This window comes from Sinohyriopsis cumingii, chromosome 11 (assembly GCF_028554795.1).
Source record: "Sinohyriopsis cumingii isolate HCF-2022 chromosome 11, ASM2855479v2, whole genome shotgun sequence".
Lineage (NCBI taxonomy): Eukaryota > Metazoa > Mollusca > Bivalvia > Unionida > Unionidae > Sinohyriopsis > Sinohyriopsis cumingii.
Genome location: NC_142971.1, coordinates 71,289,392 through 71,307,168, shown reverse-complemented (window position 1 = coordinate 71,307,168; position 17,777 = coordinate 71,289,392). Strand labels below are relative to the sequence as shown.

The following is a 17,777-nucleotide window of genomic DNA, read 5'->3' as shown; positions in this document are numbered from 1 at the left end:
AATCTCATTCGATAATAATTGAAGAACATCTATCCAAACAATTAAGTCTGCTTGTAACACCCTGGAAATTCTTATGATTCTAATTCAGCTCAAAGAATACACTCCAATTTCCCTTACAAACATTTTTTAGAAAAATAATTTTATGAAGTGGAAGTTTGATATGACGAGAAATCCTTGGGCTTAAAAACAGCACAATAACATTGCTTACAAATAATAAGCTTTCAGATTTGTTAATTACAGTTACGTCTACCCACGTTTCGTCTTTCTGTTGTCGTATTTCCTATTCATTTTCTTTGTTCTTTGTTCGAGATTTTCATGCAGATTAGACATTTTTCGCTAAAAACGCGAGTGAAGAATTGATATCGATCATTAAGGGCACTTTCCTCCTGATAACAGTGACATTCTTCATGAACATTACACTTCCTTGACGAATAAATTTGAGTGTCGCCTTGACGATGTTAAACACCTGCATCCAGATTGTTTGTTGAAAAATTGCTTCTAGTTGCAATGACACGTACTTGACAAAAAATGTGATACTCTTCCTGCAGATTGCACATTTTTTGAGAAGAAAGTTACATTTCTTTGCGAATTCTTCACTTGTAATATTTAGTTTCCGGTATATAGTGTGTAAATACCTGCCCGTGGAGTCGGTCTGGTTTTGCGATTTTCAGAAGATTGGTACATACATTTATTTATTCAATGTATTTAGCATGGACATTTAGAAACATAGTTCTATTTATAAAATAAACCATAGGTTTATTCGGACGACTTCAGCTGCTAATGCTTTGGAGTGGAGGGTGGTATGATAAGAACTATAGACCGAGAAGATGCGAATGATCGGGGAAGTCAGATATTGCAATTGAAACTCACCAACTTCGGGACTACTTAAAAAAACAGTCTGGATTAAAATGAAATAAGCAGATTTGTATGTATTTTGGTGCGTAAAATGTTGGATGGATATGTGGATAGATGAAGAAAATTAATATACGGACAGATGGATGGGAGAGCGAACAAAACATTCCTAGAAGTAAAACAAAATTGGAACAATTTATATTTCCTAAGTCGTATGCTTTACAATGATCTTCGTCAACATCATCGTCGTCGTCGTCATCGTGATCATCATCATGATCATCATCATTGTCGTCGTCGTCATCATCATCATCGTCGTCGTCGTCGTCGTCGTCTTTTACATACAGTCATATCCCATTATTTTCCCCTGCCGAAAGTATTTAGGGTAACAAGCTCTAGCACTCTTAAGTGGGACAATTCGTTGCATACTGCAGTTATTTCCCTTTGTGTTATCTGTGACGCATTTTACTGACCCATCTATTTCTCAAAGTAGCACAAGTTATTGTTGAGATATACACCCTTGATAAATTGAATAATGCGGCATAGATGTTTTCATCTGTCATCTTTATCTATGTTTTGTTCCAAATTAAAGATGCTCCCACATTCAAAACCCCAACCCACCCCTAACATGGTCATGACCAACTTTATTCTGGCAAATGGGTTTGGGGTAATAAATAACTGATCCGCTTTGTTATTAGAATAAACGAAGTACTTACTAAATATATAAGAATGCCATCTAGGCTGGCTAATGAATGGCTGATATCGAATAGTTGGATGTGGACGATTTTAAATACCAAGGAAAACCAATAACAAAGGTCCAGTCAAAGTTTTAAGCTTTGTACTTTTACAGTATTCATTAACCAAGCATTTTGCAGTTTGTTTAAAAAATGAAATCTATATATTAGTATAAATAACGAGGCTCGTTGCACACAACACATCAAATACATTAAAAATGGAAATCAGCAATTTCATTAAATTCAAATAACATATCTGTTTGTAGCAGTGTTCGATTTATTTCGGAATGATCGATTTATACATATAGAAATATTTTAACTGAACAACAGTACAAATTATACTTTTACATAAATAACGTATTTATATTTATATATATCTATCTATATACATATCTACATCAGTATTTGTTGGTATCGCTCTAGCCATCGAGAGGGAAATATATTTGGAAATATTAATTTTGATAGCAGACATAGTAAACACTGGGAATTACAAAGATATAATTGGTAAATGCAGTGTTTCTAAGGAGATAACACCTCTGCAATTACATCGACAACATGTTTGTACAAGACAATAATTGTTGCTTTTTATTGACAAGTTGCCCAATTGCCGAATTCCGTCAAAAAAGCTAGCATCTGTAAAACTAATTGAACTTCCACAGGAAGTGGGATGGACATATTTAATGACTGACAATATGCAGATAAAAACATTATCATATAAGTTTGGGAATTTTTAATTCCTACTGTGCGGAGATTCAAACGCAGGTCCGCGGGTTACGGCACCTATTGCCTTGACTTCAAGTTCGAATCTCGATAGTCTCTTAAGAGTGCAATTTACTATGTCTTGACCAGTATGATAATGTTATTATTCTTATTTAAAAATGTATGCTAATATTATCAATCATCCTCTTGTAAGACCCTGATACAGCACTATCCACTCTGGTGTACATCTATTGTATTTCTCTACAATGATTTATATATAATCTTCGCAGAGCACGAATTAAAAATTCCCTGACCTGGCTGATAGTGATATTTATTCATATTTAAAAGGTTTATTAATGTTGACAAGCATTCTTCTGTTTGATCCACGGATATAATTTCCGCTATGTCCGTGTGTGTGTGTGTGTGTGTGTGTGTGTGTGTGTGTGTGTGTAGCAGTTGGTTTCACTAAGGAGAGAACTTACATAATTTAAAGTGTAGGTTACAAACTGTCTGTGCGGCCTCGAGTGGCCGAGTGGTCTAAAGCGCTATCCGTTACGGACCACTGCCATCTCACCTCTGTCTGACTGGGTTCGAGTCTCGGATTCAGCTAATGTGGGTACGTGATAAAGCTAGCCAGTAGCTTCTCGTGGGTCGGTGGTTCTTTCTGGGGTTTTCCCGGGTTCTTCCTCCACCATTAATACTGGCCGCCATGTATACCTATCGTGTGCTCAAAAATGGCGTTAAACCCTACAACAGCAACAAATTGTCTGTAAAAACACATGCTGTACAGAATCATCCTGATCCTGTCAAGACTTCCATTTGAAAAATAAAAAATGGCAACTGCCACTGAATTGTTTTTACGCTTATTAAGTGGTCATGCTCATATCATTAGTCATCCACAACATTCATTATACTTATTTAACGATACAGCCTCCATCTTGTAATTTATAGATGTACTTGAGTCACAAGCTAACAAGACAAGAACAAAATACCTACAATTGCAACCATTATTTAGGTAGAAAAAAATGGGTCCTGAATGGTAACGTTGCCAGCATAGACAGTCAGACAACATTCAAATGATTCTGTAAAAAGACTTGTTTGTTATGTACATGTAGCCGTCGTTTAAGTTATTACACGTTTCTGTTATACAAAATGGAGACAACCCTTAAAGTTATAATGAACACAAGGAAACATAAATCATCTTCACAGTCTCTATATGAACTAAAACTCTGTAGTTAACAAGTAGAAAATCTTCTCGAACTCAGATTCATTCTTGTAACACCTATCTGTCGGAGAGGAGACTCGTTGACGGAGTCAGGGAGGGAGAAATCACATATTCTGTCTAACTCATGAGCGTCTTCGAGATCCTGAGTTATGTCCTCTAACATTTCCTTGTGTTCCTCACAGCTCTTCTGTAACTTCAACTGGTGAATGTCGTGACGTATTGAGAGAAACTGGCGGGCCAAATCCTGGTCTTGTGATCGCATCGCCAACTGCGTTCAATAAAGAAAAGAAAAGAACGTAATTAAGAACGAAGTAATGAATGAATGAAAATTGATGAATGAATCAATCAGTCAATATAATGATGATCCAATAAAGCATTTAGTAACTTAATAAAAGAAAAGAACTTGAACTTTTACCAAGCATAAAATGTGACCTGTGTCATTAACTTACTCTTTGAACGAGTCGCTCACATACCCATTCCATTAGTCAAACAATCAGTTAATTGGTCGTTAAATCAGTCAGTAGATTCAAGGTCAAAAATTTACAAGCATTGACAGATCAATAGGTATATGAACGATCGATCTATTTAACATAGTTACGTTACTGTAAGTCATTCCATGATCGACGAGTTCAGCAGGAAATAAATATGTCGTTGGCACGAGGCGACGCTTGCACGGGTATAATTTGTGAACACGGTATTGAACCACAATGAGAGAGAGAGAGTTATCGTGGACCTCCAGTCCTTTCCTCGCCTTACCCGTTTGGGGAATGAGGTCAAGGCCGAGTGGGTTAAGGCAGTGGAGGACGAGCGATATGAGATAATTCCCGTAACTCGCCACAACAATTCGGTTTGCGACTTGGAACAAACTTTAATTCTGAGGCCGTTTTCATTCTATTATTTGCATTTTCTCTGTTTTGTATATCTGTCTGTTTTTCTGTCTCTCACTCTGTTTGTGTACATATTGGACATATTGCTATTTTAAGAATTTGCAATGGGTATTAAAAAAGTTATAAATATTAGCACTGTACATTAGTGTTCTTTATCAGTGAACGACGTGTCAGTGCATCAGCTAAAGGTACTCCCATTCTTGTTATCCAATGCACAGACATGTACACGCTTTTAGAGTCTCGGTATCCAATTAGGAAACGCCGTTCTATAGTCACTTCCGGAATGGTGTTCATATACTGGAAAATTGCAATTCCAGTTGTAATGAGGGTTTCAGATCGTCGTTCCCTCTGCGAATTTTTGACAGCTGGAATCAGTCAAAACTTACTTTGAGATGAATTATTGCTGCATGATGAATGTGAACAAGTTTGAACGCTGTGTTCCTTCGGAATGTATGTCATGGCGGCGGATGTATCCGATGGTATGCTGTCATGAAGTTGATGCATAATCCGGTTACAGTTTGGGGATGAGTGGTTCGTTAGTGTTACACACCTTTGCCAACAGTTTGGAAAATTTCTAGTAACACTAGCAGGGTTATGCATAGGTACATAGAATGCCGGGCCTTTTGTTTCTAAGAACGGTGCACATAATACTCGTTTTACCGCCAAGCTACGTGGAACTAGTTGTGATCTCTGTTCGTTTTATCCAATCAAAACATCATTATGTTCTTATAAGCCGTGTTCAGAAAAGGTAAATTTATGTTTCATCACCTGTGACAGTATCATTTAAAACGTCTTTGGCCACTCTTCACATGTGGCAAATTCGATGTTGTACGATTTTAACCCGATTCGGGGTTTAATTAGTCATTAACAGTTGCAGGACATAACTTGGGATGATGTGAAACTTCTTGAGTGCGATGGGGGTAAATCATTAATATAATCGACGACAATCGACGATAATCGACGATTGTCTGTGGCTCTTCTACATAGCGTTTTACATTACTTATTATAATGAAAACAATTCCACACAAGCGATCTTGGAAACGACATGATGAATGGCTGGACGTTAGAGGCATAAAACAATAAAAATAATAGTTTTTTTGGTATCATATCAGAGTAATAAAACGAGCTGACAAAACGCTGAGAGTATTTTTTAAATCATGGATTTTACAATCATCTTTAGATGATACAGTGCTTATCCATCTCAAGAAGTCCGATTATTCTGTATGGACATCACAAGCTTTGAGTAATCTTAGAGTGGCAGCCAGTATCACCACTACGAAAGACAAGTAATGGAAGAATAATTTACGTGTCAGTTATTACATTGACTGCAACAGCTGTGATAACATTCATTACTAATACAGCTGTGATTACATTTATTGACTACAACAGCTGTGATTACATTCATTAGCTACTTCAGCTGTGATTGCAAAACGTCACGATATACAAGTATTAACTTAAATGTGGAAAGCTTACGACTTTATAAACATATGTAGTCCTACTTTCAACTGTAATGGTTATAAAGCGTCTTCTGTTTAGACTATGATGTAAATGCTGCGACAAATCAGCGGTATCATGAGGTAATCGCAGCTATTAACCCATGTTTATAAAGTATATAATGTTTCCACAGTGACCTCTTTGACTGTAAGAGTGTTGTTGATGTTGTTGTGTGGTTTAACGCCATTTTTCAACACATGATCGGATATGCATATCAGCCAGTATTAATGGTGGAGGAAGAACCCGATAAAACCCCGGGAAGAACCACCGACCCACGAGAAGCTACTGGCAAGCCTTCTCACATACCCACATTGGCAGAATCCTAGACTCGAACCCACATACACCATGTTTGCAATAAGCATTCAGCACGTACAAATAGATGTGTCAGCAGGTGCCATGATTCTAGGTAAGATAGCATGCCTATAGAGTGACAAAAACGCGGGTACGTGTGATTTTATGCAAAACAGTATGTATATATGATATAAAATGACTATCTTGTGATGCCAAACACAGTGACTTTTCTATGTGGTATTACAACAGGTAGATAGTCTTCTAGGATTTTTACTCGAGCATGAAAAGAACTTACGAACAGTGGCGTTCTAACGGGGTGGGGGACGGCCCTCCCAGGGTGACAGCCACAAATGGTGTGTGTGTGCCATCGGGAGAGCTGAAATACTAGTACAAGTGTTCCAACCTAATTAAAAACTTGCCAAAATAAACGTTTTACCCAATTTGCTTATGACAGCACTGTGCTGTTTAAAAATCTACTTGCAAACATAATCTATTTGTCTGTGTGTTTACATTTTAAAATTATTTGTGGGGGTGCTAAAACTTTAGGTCTGCCCTTGTTTAAGAAATAAGCTTTAAATAAAGAATTATAAATTCTGTTTCTGTACCAACTGTACTTAGTTCTGGAGCCCACGACGTTGTTTGATAAAAAGAATTGTAACTTCGTCCCCCCCACCCCATAGTTGTGAGGTTGATTGAGTTGTTTATATGCGTGTGGGGTGTGGGGATGTGGGTGTGTGAATTGAAATATTTTGTTATTTTTATATCCAATCAATGATGCTATTCATTCAGTGCTTTAGTTTAAACCTTCAATGATTCATCCACTTCTCAGTAATATAACTTTATTAGTCCAATGTATTTATTTATTTGGCCATTTATTGGCTTTTTCAAACCTGTGTCGTGTGTTTTTTGCGGCTATTTCTCCACCGTTCAGTTCACGTCTGAGAAAGCATTTTATCATAGACCTTGTACTTCCCTAGACCATCTTGGAGGCTCCAGCATCAAAATGAAAAGTCCAATAGGAAGCTATTTCCTGGTATAAGTACATACATGTAATTACATGTAAAAGTAATGCATATGAATGACATTAAATTTAGTGCTGAATCAAGACAAAACGATACGCTTGTCGTGGATGTAACCTCGGATCAAGATAAAACGATACGCTTGTCGTGGATTTAATCTCGGATAAACACAAAACGATACGCTTGTCGTGGATTTAATCTCGGATCAAGCCAAAACGATACGCTTGTCGCGGATTTAATCTCGGATCAGGGCAAAACGATGTTTGAAATGCGATTTAATGTTGAATCGAGACAAAACGATATATTTGGCATGCGATGTAGTGCTGAATCAAGACAAAATGATATAATTGACCAAAGAAATACTTTAAAAGGAATCAATAAGCAAAATGTATAAGTATATAATTGATGACAAAAAATGCAATGCAGAATACATCTTGTGTCACCAATTATGTAATTAAATTGAAAGTTGATCGCAGCATAAAATGAATCGATGAAAATGCTCGAAGTATCTATGCACCCTTCTCTGTACAGCGTGGTGTATTTAAATTCGATAATTGTGGAACAATATTCTTATTTTTGTATAAACGGATATGAATTATTGTCATAATTTGATTAAACAAAGTATATAAATAAATTAAACATCTTAATTAACTTAACTGAACATCTTGATTAAGCTAATTTCATTTATCCTGATTTCTAGCTAGTACGATTCGATCTCGGAGAGTACCAATAGTGAGTACTGATTAGAGAGGTTATTTCGTTATGTAGGTAAGAGGCGGATAAAAATACTAGAGAAAGAAAACCGTCATGGTCATGTTTTACTCACTCACAGTTGTCGGTGCGAATGTATGTTGGTAAAATAGGATTTACAAACCTTAACCTGCAAATAATTCGTATATGATCCTTGGCGACTGGGTATCTGTCTTATGTTGCTAAGAAGTCGGACACTAGGACACACTGGGTAAGATTGAAGAACACCGTGAGACAGTTTAAAGAGAGTTACCGTTCTTTACTTACGGCGCCTACTAGTTAAAGTTTACCATCAAAAGTTTTTTTGATTAGGTTTTTCTTGTGTTTTTTTTTTTCTGCAGCTGAAGTTGATGTTATGGCCACAGCAACAATACGCTCTACAGTGATTTGGATATTCCTTTTTCTCTGCAGTCTCGATGCATGCAGTCTGATATTTCGAGAATCACTCCTGGCACTTGGATTAAGGACTATTCTCAGCTACGATGTTTGAATTCTGATTGGGTAATTAGACGTCACATAACTAAGCAAGCAGGCGTCACATAACTAATCAAGCAGGCACTAAATAGCCAGTGAATCAGACGTCAAATGACGAGCCCTTCAGATGCCAAATAACTACTCAGTCAGTTGTCAAATATCTAGCCAACTATTCATCAAACTGTGAACCAGTCTGATGTCAAATTACTCACCAGATATTAAATAACTCATTAATCATACGTCAAATAACCACCCCTACATCAAAATAACTAAGTATTCAGATTTCGAATAACTAACCAGTCAGATGTAAAATAAATGATCAACTGGACGTTACATAACACACCAACCAGACGTCAACCAGAAGTCAGCCTTACGTCAAAAGCTGTTACTTGAGTTTGAGTTTGAGCGCCAAAATTGTCTGTAATTTTTGGACCTGTTTTGGAGATAAGGTGGAAAGGGAAGCAAGGTGAAGCTAGGTGAGACTATTTTGACCGGTGGAATGGGGGCGGGGTGGGGAGTGCTAGGGTGAGAATTGAAGCCAGGTGATAATGACTAGCCCTATTGTGTTGATAATGGTGAGAAAGGTGACCAGAAGAGATTGCATGAGAAGACAAATGTCCTCGCAAGTAAAAGTGGCTGATCTTTCGAATAAATTATTGTTATGCCGATTTTAATCAGATTTATGACTATGAGTAAGACTGATCATTTTACGTAAATGAGGGAAAAGTGAAATAAAATAGATATTGCATTATGATTTAAAATGGCCTATATTAACTAGGAAACGGTAAAATACGGCTAGCAGATTAATTCCATGTTCCCATAGCTATCAGGGTGAAGGGAAGGGTACAGGATCTAAACTTCTTTGGTGTGTACATTTAAGCAAGAGAAAGGAGCAAACGGTCGCTAGCCGAATCAGAAAATGCATGACGTTAGTTAAGCATGAGTGAAGCAAATTTCGGGTACTAAACGGTGGCGTGACAAACTATGGTTTGCAGTAAATAGGAAACTATTTTAAAGTAAGAGATACAGTGCATAATTAACTGAAGCAGGATTGTGTGAAAATTATAACGTGGCCGATCGTGTGGACAAGAAAGAAATACCATCCACCATCTTGTTAGATTTCTGAGCACATGGTAAAGGATAGAGTGCACGGTATTGTGTAGTCTTTGTGTTGACTGCCTATAAAATTTAACTTATTTTAAAGTACAGGGAAAAACTAAAGATTTTAAAGGCTTGAGCTGAAATATAATGATGAATCTGACATGTAAATTTAAAAAAATTGTCAGTGCTGTTGCTATTGTTTTCGGTTGGGATTTTTGCTTTTTCTTCCTGAGATTTAAAGTTTACACGGTGTACTTTATCATCAGACTTTGAACATTTTACAATGGCTAGATGTTACCAAATTCCATTGAAAGTCAATACAGCTTAACTTATCTGGCAGGTAATCACGTAATAATGCTGATGAAAATGTACTGAGTGACCCCAGTAGGGCTATTCATCAATGTCTATCGTTGTGAACAAATCAAATACAGGGCAAAAAGACCCCAGCTCCCTAGAAATATGTTGGTGCAATTATACAGGGGTGTCTCAGCAGATAACGGGGACAATATGGGGCCATAGTTAAACATCACTCGAGAAATATTATTTGTCAGTTGCATAGCATTATGTCCAAGAATAAACAACAGAGACAAGTGGCTAATAATTCTATGGACTGGCAAAATATGAATGAAATTTATTTTCCGTCTGGTCATAAGAGAGCAAACGTTCAATACTGACTGATAAAGACAGGAAATGACGTATACATTAGAGCAAATGCAGCACACCGTGCAATGAAGGAGAAAATAACCAAAATAGCCGTGACCCACGCTTACTAAGCTCTGAAGAGATCGCACAAAATGTATTCGAGGCTTAAGGAATAAACTTAAATAAGCAGATTTTAGCAAGCTCAGGTCACGTAAATTCGGTATATAACTAACCTGTATGACAAAGTTTATATCCAGATATATTTAATTGATCTCTCGTTATGATGAAGTAAAGAAACATTATTCAAATCCTTCATGACATCAGAAAGTTATTATTAGATACTGACAACATCATGGGAGTAATGTAATTATTCTATCATTCTAAGGAAAGATATTTGCTTACATAATTTAACAGAGTTATACATGTTATTTGAATATAGTGCTTCTAATTATATGATATTATAATCGTCGTGCGCTAAGTTGGAAAGACCGAGCAATTCACTACAGCAAAAGAGTGGTCTTTGCAAGGGAAACAACCATTTGCTGATTTCCCCAAAACAAGCTGAACTATTCTAATAGTCAGCACTCATGTTGACAGCCAGAAAATCAATGAAATTCTTAGAGGACTAAGACTGCGAAAACGGTATCCAGATATATTTGATCAAACTGTAAATAATTAATGAATCATCATCATCATCATCATCATCATCATTAAAATCATCATTACAATCATCATCATCTGGGTCGGGGAAACTACAAAGATAGCGTCGAAACAGTACTCAACTTTTATACTTACAAATACTATATGCTTATTTTGCTAAATCAGGTGGGAAAGCACTTAACGAAAAGAATTTCCACACAAGGATAAATATCCCCTGCTCCGACGAGACACGCTTCAGAGACGCAACAAAGTCAATGAAACGTGAAATGTAGGTCACTGTGACCTTTTGCCTAGTATAGGCAGAATCATCCACAATGATTCTCAACATCAAATTCATGACCTTACGTGCAACCGTGTCAAAGAACTGAACTGGTATAAAATAAATAAAACTACATTTAAAGCTACGCCAACAACTACAACATCACAGGAAAAGCCATACCTATGTCTCGTCTATGCTTCGCAGGCGAAACGAACTTGATATTATCGCTGACTGTATGCTTACCAATTCATTTCTGAGCCATTCCAGCGCATTATTTATCTTATCTATCCTTTCCACGGTCCATGTTTCTTTTGTGTTCTTCGTAACAACATCAGAGGTTTCACCAAGCGTTGGCTTTACGACACGAGAATTGGATTCCATGTACCTGTCTTTCCATAACATATAACTAGATCGTCTTGTCCTAAGATTTAACTTAGAGGCAGTAGCTTTGAGGCGTGCTAAATCATTTGAAAGATCAGTTGCAGTTTTTACATTCACATTGTCGTTTATATCCTTGTCATCCTTGTCAACATCCTTAAAGATAAACCTTGAATTCTGGAAATTTGCCTCATTATTGCTTGAAAAGGGTGCTGGAGAATTGGGCTCACTTCCGCCCTCATGAATGACCGAAAGAGTCGGAGGACGGAAGTCTTTCATTCTGTATACCTCCAACTCCTCCTTTGATGATGGCGTGGCTTGTGTTGCCAAGGAATCGACTAGCACCCCTGCCCTACCTCCTGTCTCCACAGAAGGAAACATAAATAGTGCGTATTATTTTATAAAGGGTACCTAAAAAATCCAATCCAAACACTCTTACGAACTCTTGCGCATTTGGAAATCCACTTTTTTACTTGTTCAGTCCGTCAAGAAAGGCTTTATCACTAGCAGCATACGTGTAAAGTCCTAATAATCTCAGCATCCATGCACGCCACTTCTGTTTTCTCTCGTAAATTGTGTACAATTAGAAAGCGCTGATCATGTAAGACTCTTCTCCATACAAACACGTATTTTCACAATCGATATCTATTTCCGTAGATATATTTACTCAATTGTCTCCAATCAATAAATTTCCAAGATTACTATGCCAACGGATTTTCTATTTCGTTTTCTTTTTCCAATATATTATATTTCAGGAGTGCACCACGAGGAGATGAATTTGGTTTATGTGCCAGTTCACAAGTACGTTGAGTTATTGTAATAACAAGTAAGCTCTCTTTAAAAATAACACATTTCTAAATGTTTTCTGTCTATAACTAATAAGTGCATCGAACTATTTGATCTACATTCATAGACGAGTCATGGTCAGCCAACATGTTTCTGTCTCATTTTTATTGATATTGCTCACCACGTGCGGCTTTATAATCAATCATAAACACCGAAACTTCCAAATGACCTTAAGATTAATGTCCAGAAATTACTGTACACGTTAAAAGTTACTTCCAAAGTGTTCAAGTAATATCACGAAGCTATTTCATTTAAACATTAAAGATATTAAGAAATCAAAGGCATTCTTTGAAGATATAAAACCATTTAAAGTATCTAGCTTACACGTAACTAAGATACAATTCAGATTATAATACTGTCGGTTGTCTGATATCCAAATCAGACTGTTTAGTTTTTTTCCTACTTGAGACTCCTTGTGATGCACATAAGGATTACATTCAGTTGTAACACCATAATATGTATGATCATTCCCTCGTAGTGAACTCCTTCCTCGAATAGCGAAGTCACCTATCCACATCCCATTTGTGTCACCTATATATATATATATCTCTTTGCAAATCGTTTCAGGTAGATAATGAATTTTATTGTGCATACAAATCTATCTGCACATAAACTGTATATAGTTAACTGTAATCAATCACTCTCTAAGGCTCTACGGCTCTTGGTTAATTCACTTTGTTATGCGACCCTTCATACTTATTCCATTTGAAGGTCAAGTTTCGGTTTTAATGATAGCGTGGAAATAAATCTGTTTTGTACGTCGATCATCTTCAGTGACGAATGATAGGAAGATATATATGACGAGCACGTGTCATATGATCGATTTCACTGGTCGTTAGGTGCTTGCAGGCGGAGTTAGCGATAGACTCATTGCACACCCACATCTAGACTGACAGATGTAAACTATCCAAGGATGCGATGGAACGCTAAAAAAATAATTTAAAAATGAAAACTGTGATGTACCGCTGCGTCGATGTACAAAAATTATACCATATCGAAAACTATGGTACACAGCTGTATCGATATACAACATTTATAACTGCATATACCATATGAAATTGAAAACTGTGATACACAGCTGTATCGATAGACAGCATTTATAACTGCATATACCATATGAAATTGAAAACTGTGATACATAGTTCATTATACAGATACAATTATTTATTTTTAGCTTATATTCACAAAGATAAAGCTGCAAAAGTATCTAAATCCGTACAGGCTGTGTAACAGAAAAGAAATCGATTACGTCGTGTTATTTACAAAACGAGATTTGGGATACTGAGAAGGCTTTATAAAAGTTAAATTATTGCTTCCAATCAGCTACCAATTTTCAATGTTTGTAACATCAAATTCGGACAGAGATTAAGTCCTGTCTACAATACGTATGTGAAACCTAACAACGTCCAACATGCAATCAGTGAATTAAGACAAGAAAATCAAAACCACCGGTAAGGTCTTCTTCGTTATCCATGTATCCACAGGTAACAAATTAGAAAGATATACACCGATCCATAGGTAGCTAGTTAAAAATATAAACACCGATGCATATTTATAAAGGTAACAAATCAGAAAGATATACACCGATCTATGTATTTATAGGTGACTAATTAGAAAGATGTACACCAATCTATGTATCTATAGGTAACAGATTAGGAAGATATACACTAATTCATGTATATAAATGTAACTAATTAGGAACATATACACCAGTCTATGTATCCACAAGTAACTAATTAGAAAGATATACACTGATCCGTATTTTTATAAGTAACTAATTAGAAAGATATACACTGATCTATGTATCAATAGGCAACTAATTAGAACGATATACGCCGATGTCTTGTATCCAGAAGTAACTACTTTTAAAGATATACACCGATCCATGTACCTATAGGTAAGTAATTAGGAATATATACACCGATCCATGTATCCACCGGTAATTAATTAGGAAGATATACACCGATTCATGTATCTATAGGTAAAAAATTAGAAAGATATACACCGATTCTTGTGTCTATAGCTTACTAATTAGAAAGATATACACCGATCCTTGTATTTATAGGTAACTAATTAGGAAGATATACACCGATCCATGTATCCATATGTATCTAATTAGGAAGATACACACCGATCCATGTATCGATAAGTAACTAATTAAAATGGCATGCATCGATCCAGTCTGAGCCTGAGCAATATCCTTTTCTAAAAAGCACAGATTCCCAGACTGTATATAACTCACTGACGTCCTAGCTTCCAATAGATATGCTTCTGTTCTTTCTAGAGATTTGTGACATTCAGAAATTCTTGTTTACTTCAGAGTTTTGTAAAAACGCAAGGCACCTTCTGTTCATCAAATAGACGTATAACAAATAGTTTTGAATTTCTTATAATATGTAAAAAGGAAATGAATGATTATTGTAATCCGTCAACTTTTAATGGTTATATTGTGCTGTCATAAAGGCTGGATATGCCATAAACACACATCACATCACGCCATCTAAATCCATTTCTCAAATCGTCCTAAAGAATGCAAGCAAATGGCTCCCCTTTGTAAAGAAACGCCTCCTTTTGCCTAGTCTGAAGAGAGTGTTTAAGTTTGAACGTAAGTAAAAGTTATTATATTGGCAACAGTAAATTTTAAATTAAACATCGGATGTAAAAGCAAACAAGTCCACATGCGAAATGATTGTAATACTACTAGTCTACCATACAAAGGTAAAGCAAACACAAGTGTCTCACCTCTGTTGATTTATCTGTGCGACCAAGTTTACAATGAAAGAAACGTATGAATGCACTTGCGTATATCTTCCCATCGTATATCTTCCCATCTTGCTATGTTCGCACAGGACATTGACTTTTCATACCTGATCAGGTGTTTTGTGAGAAGGGCACACGAATAGAATTCCATTGAAAAAGACAGATACCATGCCGTCTATTAAAATGAATGCGGGAACCATTAATTACTACCGATCAGGTTTGTGAAAATGTATCCAAGGTAAGCAATATAATTTTCCCAAAAGAAGAGATGTCGATAGATCAGACACTGTCGTTCGGGATTTTTCTGTGCAATCGTACAAGATATATGCGTGCGGGCGCGTATGTGTGTGTGTGCGCGCGTATGTCTCTGTGTGTGTGTGTGTGTTTGTGTGTGCGTGTGTGTGTGTGTGATTTGGATTTTGAAATAAAGTGTATAAATAAAATGTATGTATGTATGTATGTATGCATGCATACATCCATGTATGCGTGGGTGTATGTATGTATGCATGTATGTGTGTATGTATGTGCGTGGGTGTGCCGTACACACAATGAGTGGCAAAAGAAAACACCACATAAAAAATAACTAAGCCAAAAAGACTCCAAACACGTTCTGTATTTGTTTTAAGATTTACAGATTACCCGAATCTCTGATTTAAAGCTTGATTAATGAGCTCTACACCAAACAGGCATCAATTACCGACTGCAAAAGTTACAAGGCGTTACTCAACAATTCTTACGTGTAGAGCAACGCAAACGCAGTTACGTCTTGTAAGTATACTAGTATTAGCTAATGGCGATTAGCCGAAACTATGGGGATGGGGGAGTGGTCTAAGGCACTTGCCTTTACAGACCATTGACGTTTCGCCCCAAGAGCAGCCGTGAAATAACTGCCAGCAACTGGCGCCCAAGACAAACCATACAATCTGCGACCCCCACCTTCACCCCATTATTTCATCTCAGATTTGGCGCCCCATTTAGCCTGGCACCCTTGGCAACCAACTAATTCGCCGATATGAATGGACCACCCATGTCTCGCCCCTGTCTCGCCCTGTCCTTATTGGTTCGAGTCTCAAGCTCAGCCTATGCGGTTATCTGAAAAAGCAGCTTCTTTTGGGTCGGTGGTTCTTCCCGGGGTTTTTCTGTGTGTTTCCTCCACAACGTATACTGGCCGCTATGTATAACCTATCATGTGCTGAGAAATGTCGTTAATACATAACAACAACAACACCACCAACAACAACAATGCCAACAACAACTGTATGCTTTACCAATAAACCACGCGAACACATAGCGAATACTGAATCTCAAATAGATGTGTGGATTGTGTACTTCATGATAGATGAATAAAGACAATGAACTATAAAAGTCTAATTACCAGTAAAGACAAAGTACTTTGCAAGTCTGATTAACAATTATTTAGTTACACTTTTATAACACTGTCATTATTTGTAATTATTAGGAATTGAAATTTGTATGTTATTATTATACACGCCGAAGTCAGACCTTAGGCTGTCTCTTTGCCATGGTATGCCACTGTAATCATATTAAAATCAAATCTGCTCTGATCTACGTGAAGATATGACAGCGACAGCTTATGGGTCACGTTATGGTGACCTACATTATTAAAATAAACACATGTATCATGTACAAATTAATTCCGATGTATATTGTTCGGCTGTTAGTGTTAATTGGAATTAATTTGTACATGACACAGTACATACGGTACTGCCTCATTAAAGTATTGTCCAGGGATGCAATGTTGTATAGCCCTTTATGAGGATGTACGATTTACATATAATTGTGATTTTACATGGTGTGTATCACACTCCCTTATAGTAGACTATGCCCACAATTTAAATTTACATGGTGTATACCTAAATCCACTTATAAGGAGGTACACTATGCCAAGAATTTTAATGTTTCATGATAAAATAGGATATACGATAACACCCGCCTTATAGCCAGTGACCGTATCGATTAGACGTGTGTCGTGGGGGTGGGGTGGTCGGTACCGGAAAAGTAAATATCTACTTGCATATCTGCTTATAACAGGAATAGTCTTATAATGAAGGGCGGTATGGTGAGTAAGTGCTGTACTGTGTTTTTGTCCTAGTCTTCCTCGATTAGAAAACAGCACGTCCTATGTTTAAAACAAGTCACTCCGTTACAGTTTGCCAGGTTAATAAAGACCTATCATGGCAGTACATATGAACGAGACGGTAAAAAGTTGCTCGAATCATTTGGTATTAACGTGTAGATTATTATTTGGTATGAACAAGTAGTTCGTAATATTTGGTATGAACAGGTAGCTTGTATTAACTGGAATGAACAAGTAGTTCGTGTTATCTGTATGAACAAGTAGCTCGTATGATCTGGTATGAACAAGTAGCTCGTGTTATCTGGTATGAACAAGTAGCTCGTATCATCTACGATGAAACAACACTATCGTATCCTTTACACGTCTCGTTTTTGTGGTGTGTGATGATTTAATGTCCCAGAAAGTAGTTAAGGGTAGCTATTATTTATTGTTTTCACCGTACGGTTTGCTTGAAACGACGTACGTACATACACACATACATACACGCATGCATACATACATACATACATACATACATACATACATAACGTTTTTCACATTCCTTTATTTGAATGCTCTTTTAACGGAGAACATATTGCCAAAAAATAGCTGAACAGGACCATGGCTTCTTG

General features: G+C 36.8%; 1 protein-coding gene across 2 annotated transcripts; it reads right to left on the bottom strand.

Moving 5' to 3' along the window:
- Nucleotides 1-1,840: 1,840 nt before the first annotated feature.
- Nucleotides 1,841-15,179, bottom strand: LOC149788692 (protein FAM167A-like). Of its 2 annotated transcripts, none has more exons than XM_089974768.1 (3): nucleotides 15,051-15,179; nucleotides 11,328-13,234; nucleotides 1,841-3,775 (listed from the first exon to the last, which is right to left on the bottom strand). In XM_089974768.1, exons 2-3 carry the CDS (start codon nucleotides 11,841-11,843, stop codon nucleotides 3,518-3,520), a joined length of 774 nt encoding a protein of 257 aa, XP_089830894.1. In that variant the 5' UTR covers nucleotides 11,844-13,234; nucleotides 15,051-15,179; the 3' UTR covers nucleotides 1,841-3,517. The 2 variants fall into 2 exon arrangements, with proteins under 2 accessions (XP_089830894.1, XP_089830895.1); XM_089974769.1 differs by lacking the exon at nucleotides 15,051-15,179 and adding an exon at nucleotides 14,551-14,678.
- Between the last annotated feature and the right edge of the window lie 2,598 nt (nucleotides 15,180-17,777).

What these genes read in the sequence shown, in the direction of transcription:
- LOC149788692 (XM_089974768.1), bottom strand. Translation starts at nt 11,843, where the DNA reads ATGTTTCCTTCTGTGGAGACAGGAGGTAGGGCAGGGGTGCTAGTCGAT. An exon ending in AATGGCTCAGAAATGAATTG is followed by an intron (nt 3,776 to 11,327) that starts GTAAGCATACAG and finishes TATTGAACGCAG; the next exon opens with TTGGCGATGCGATCACAAGA.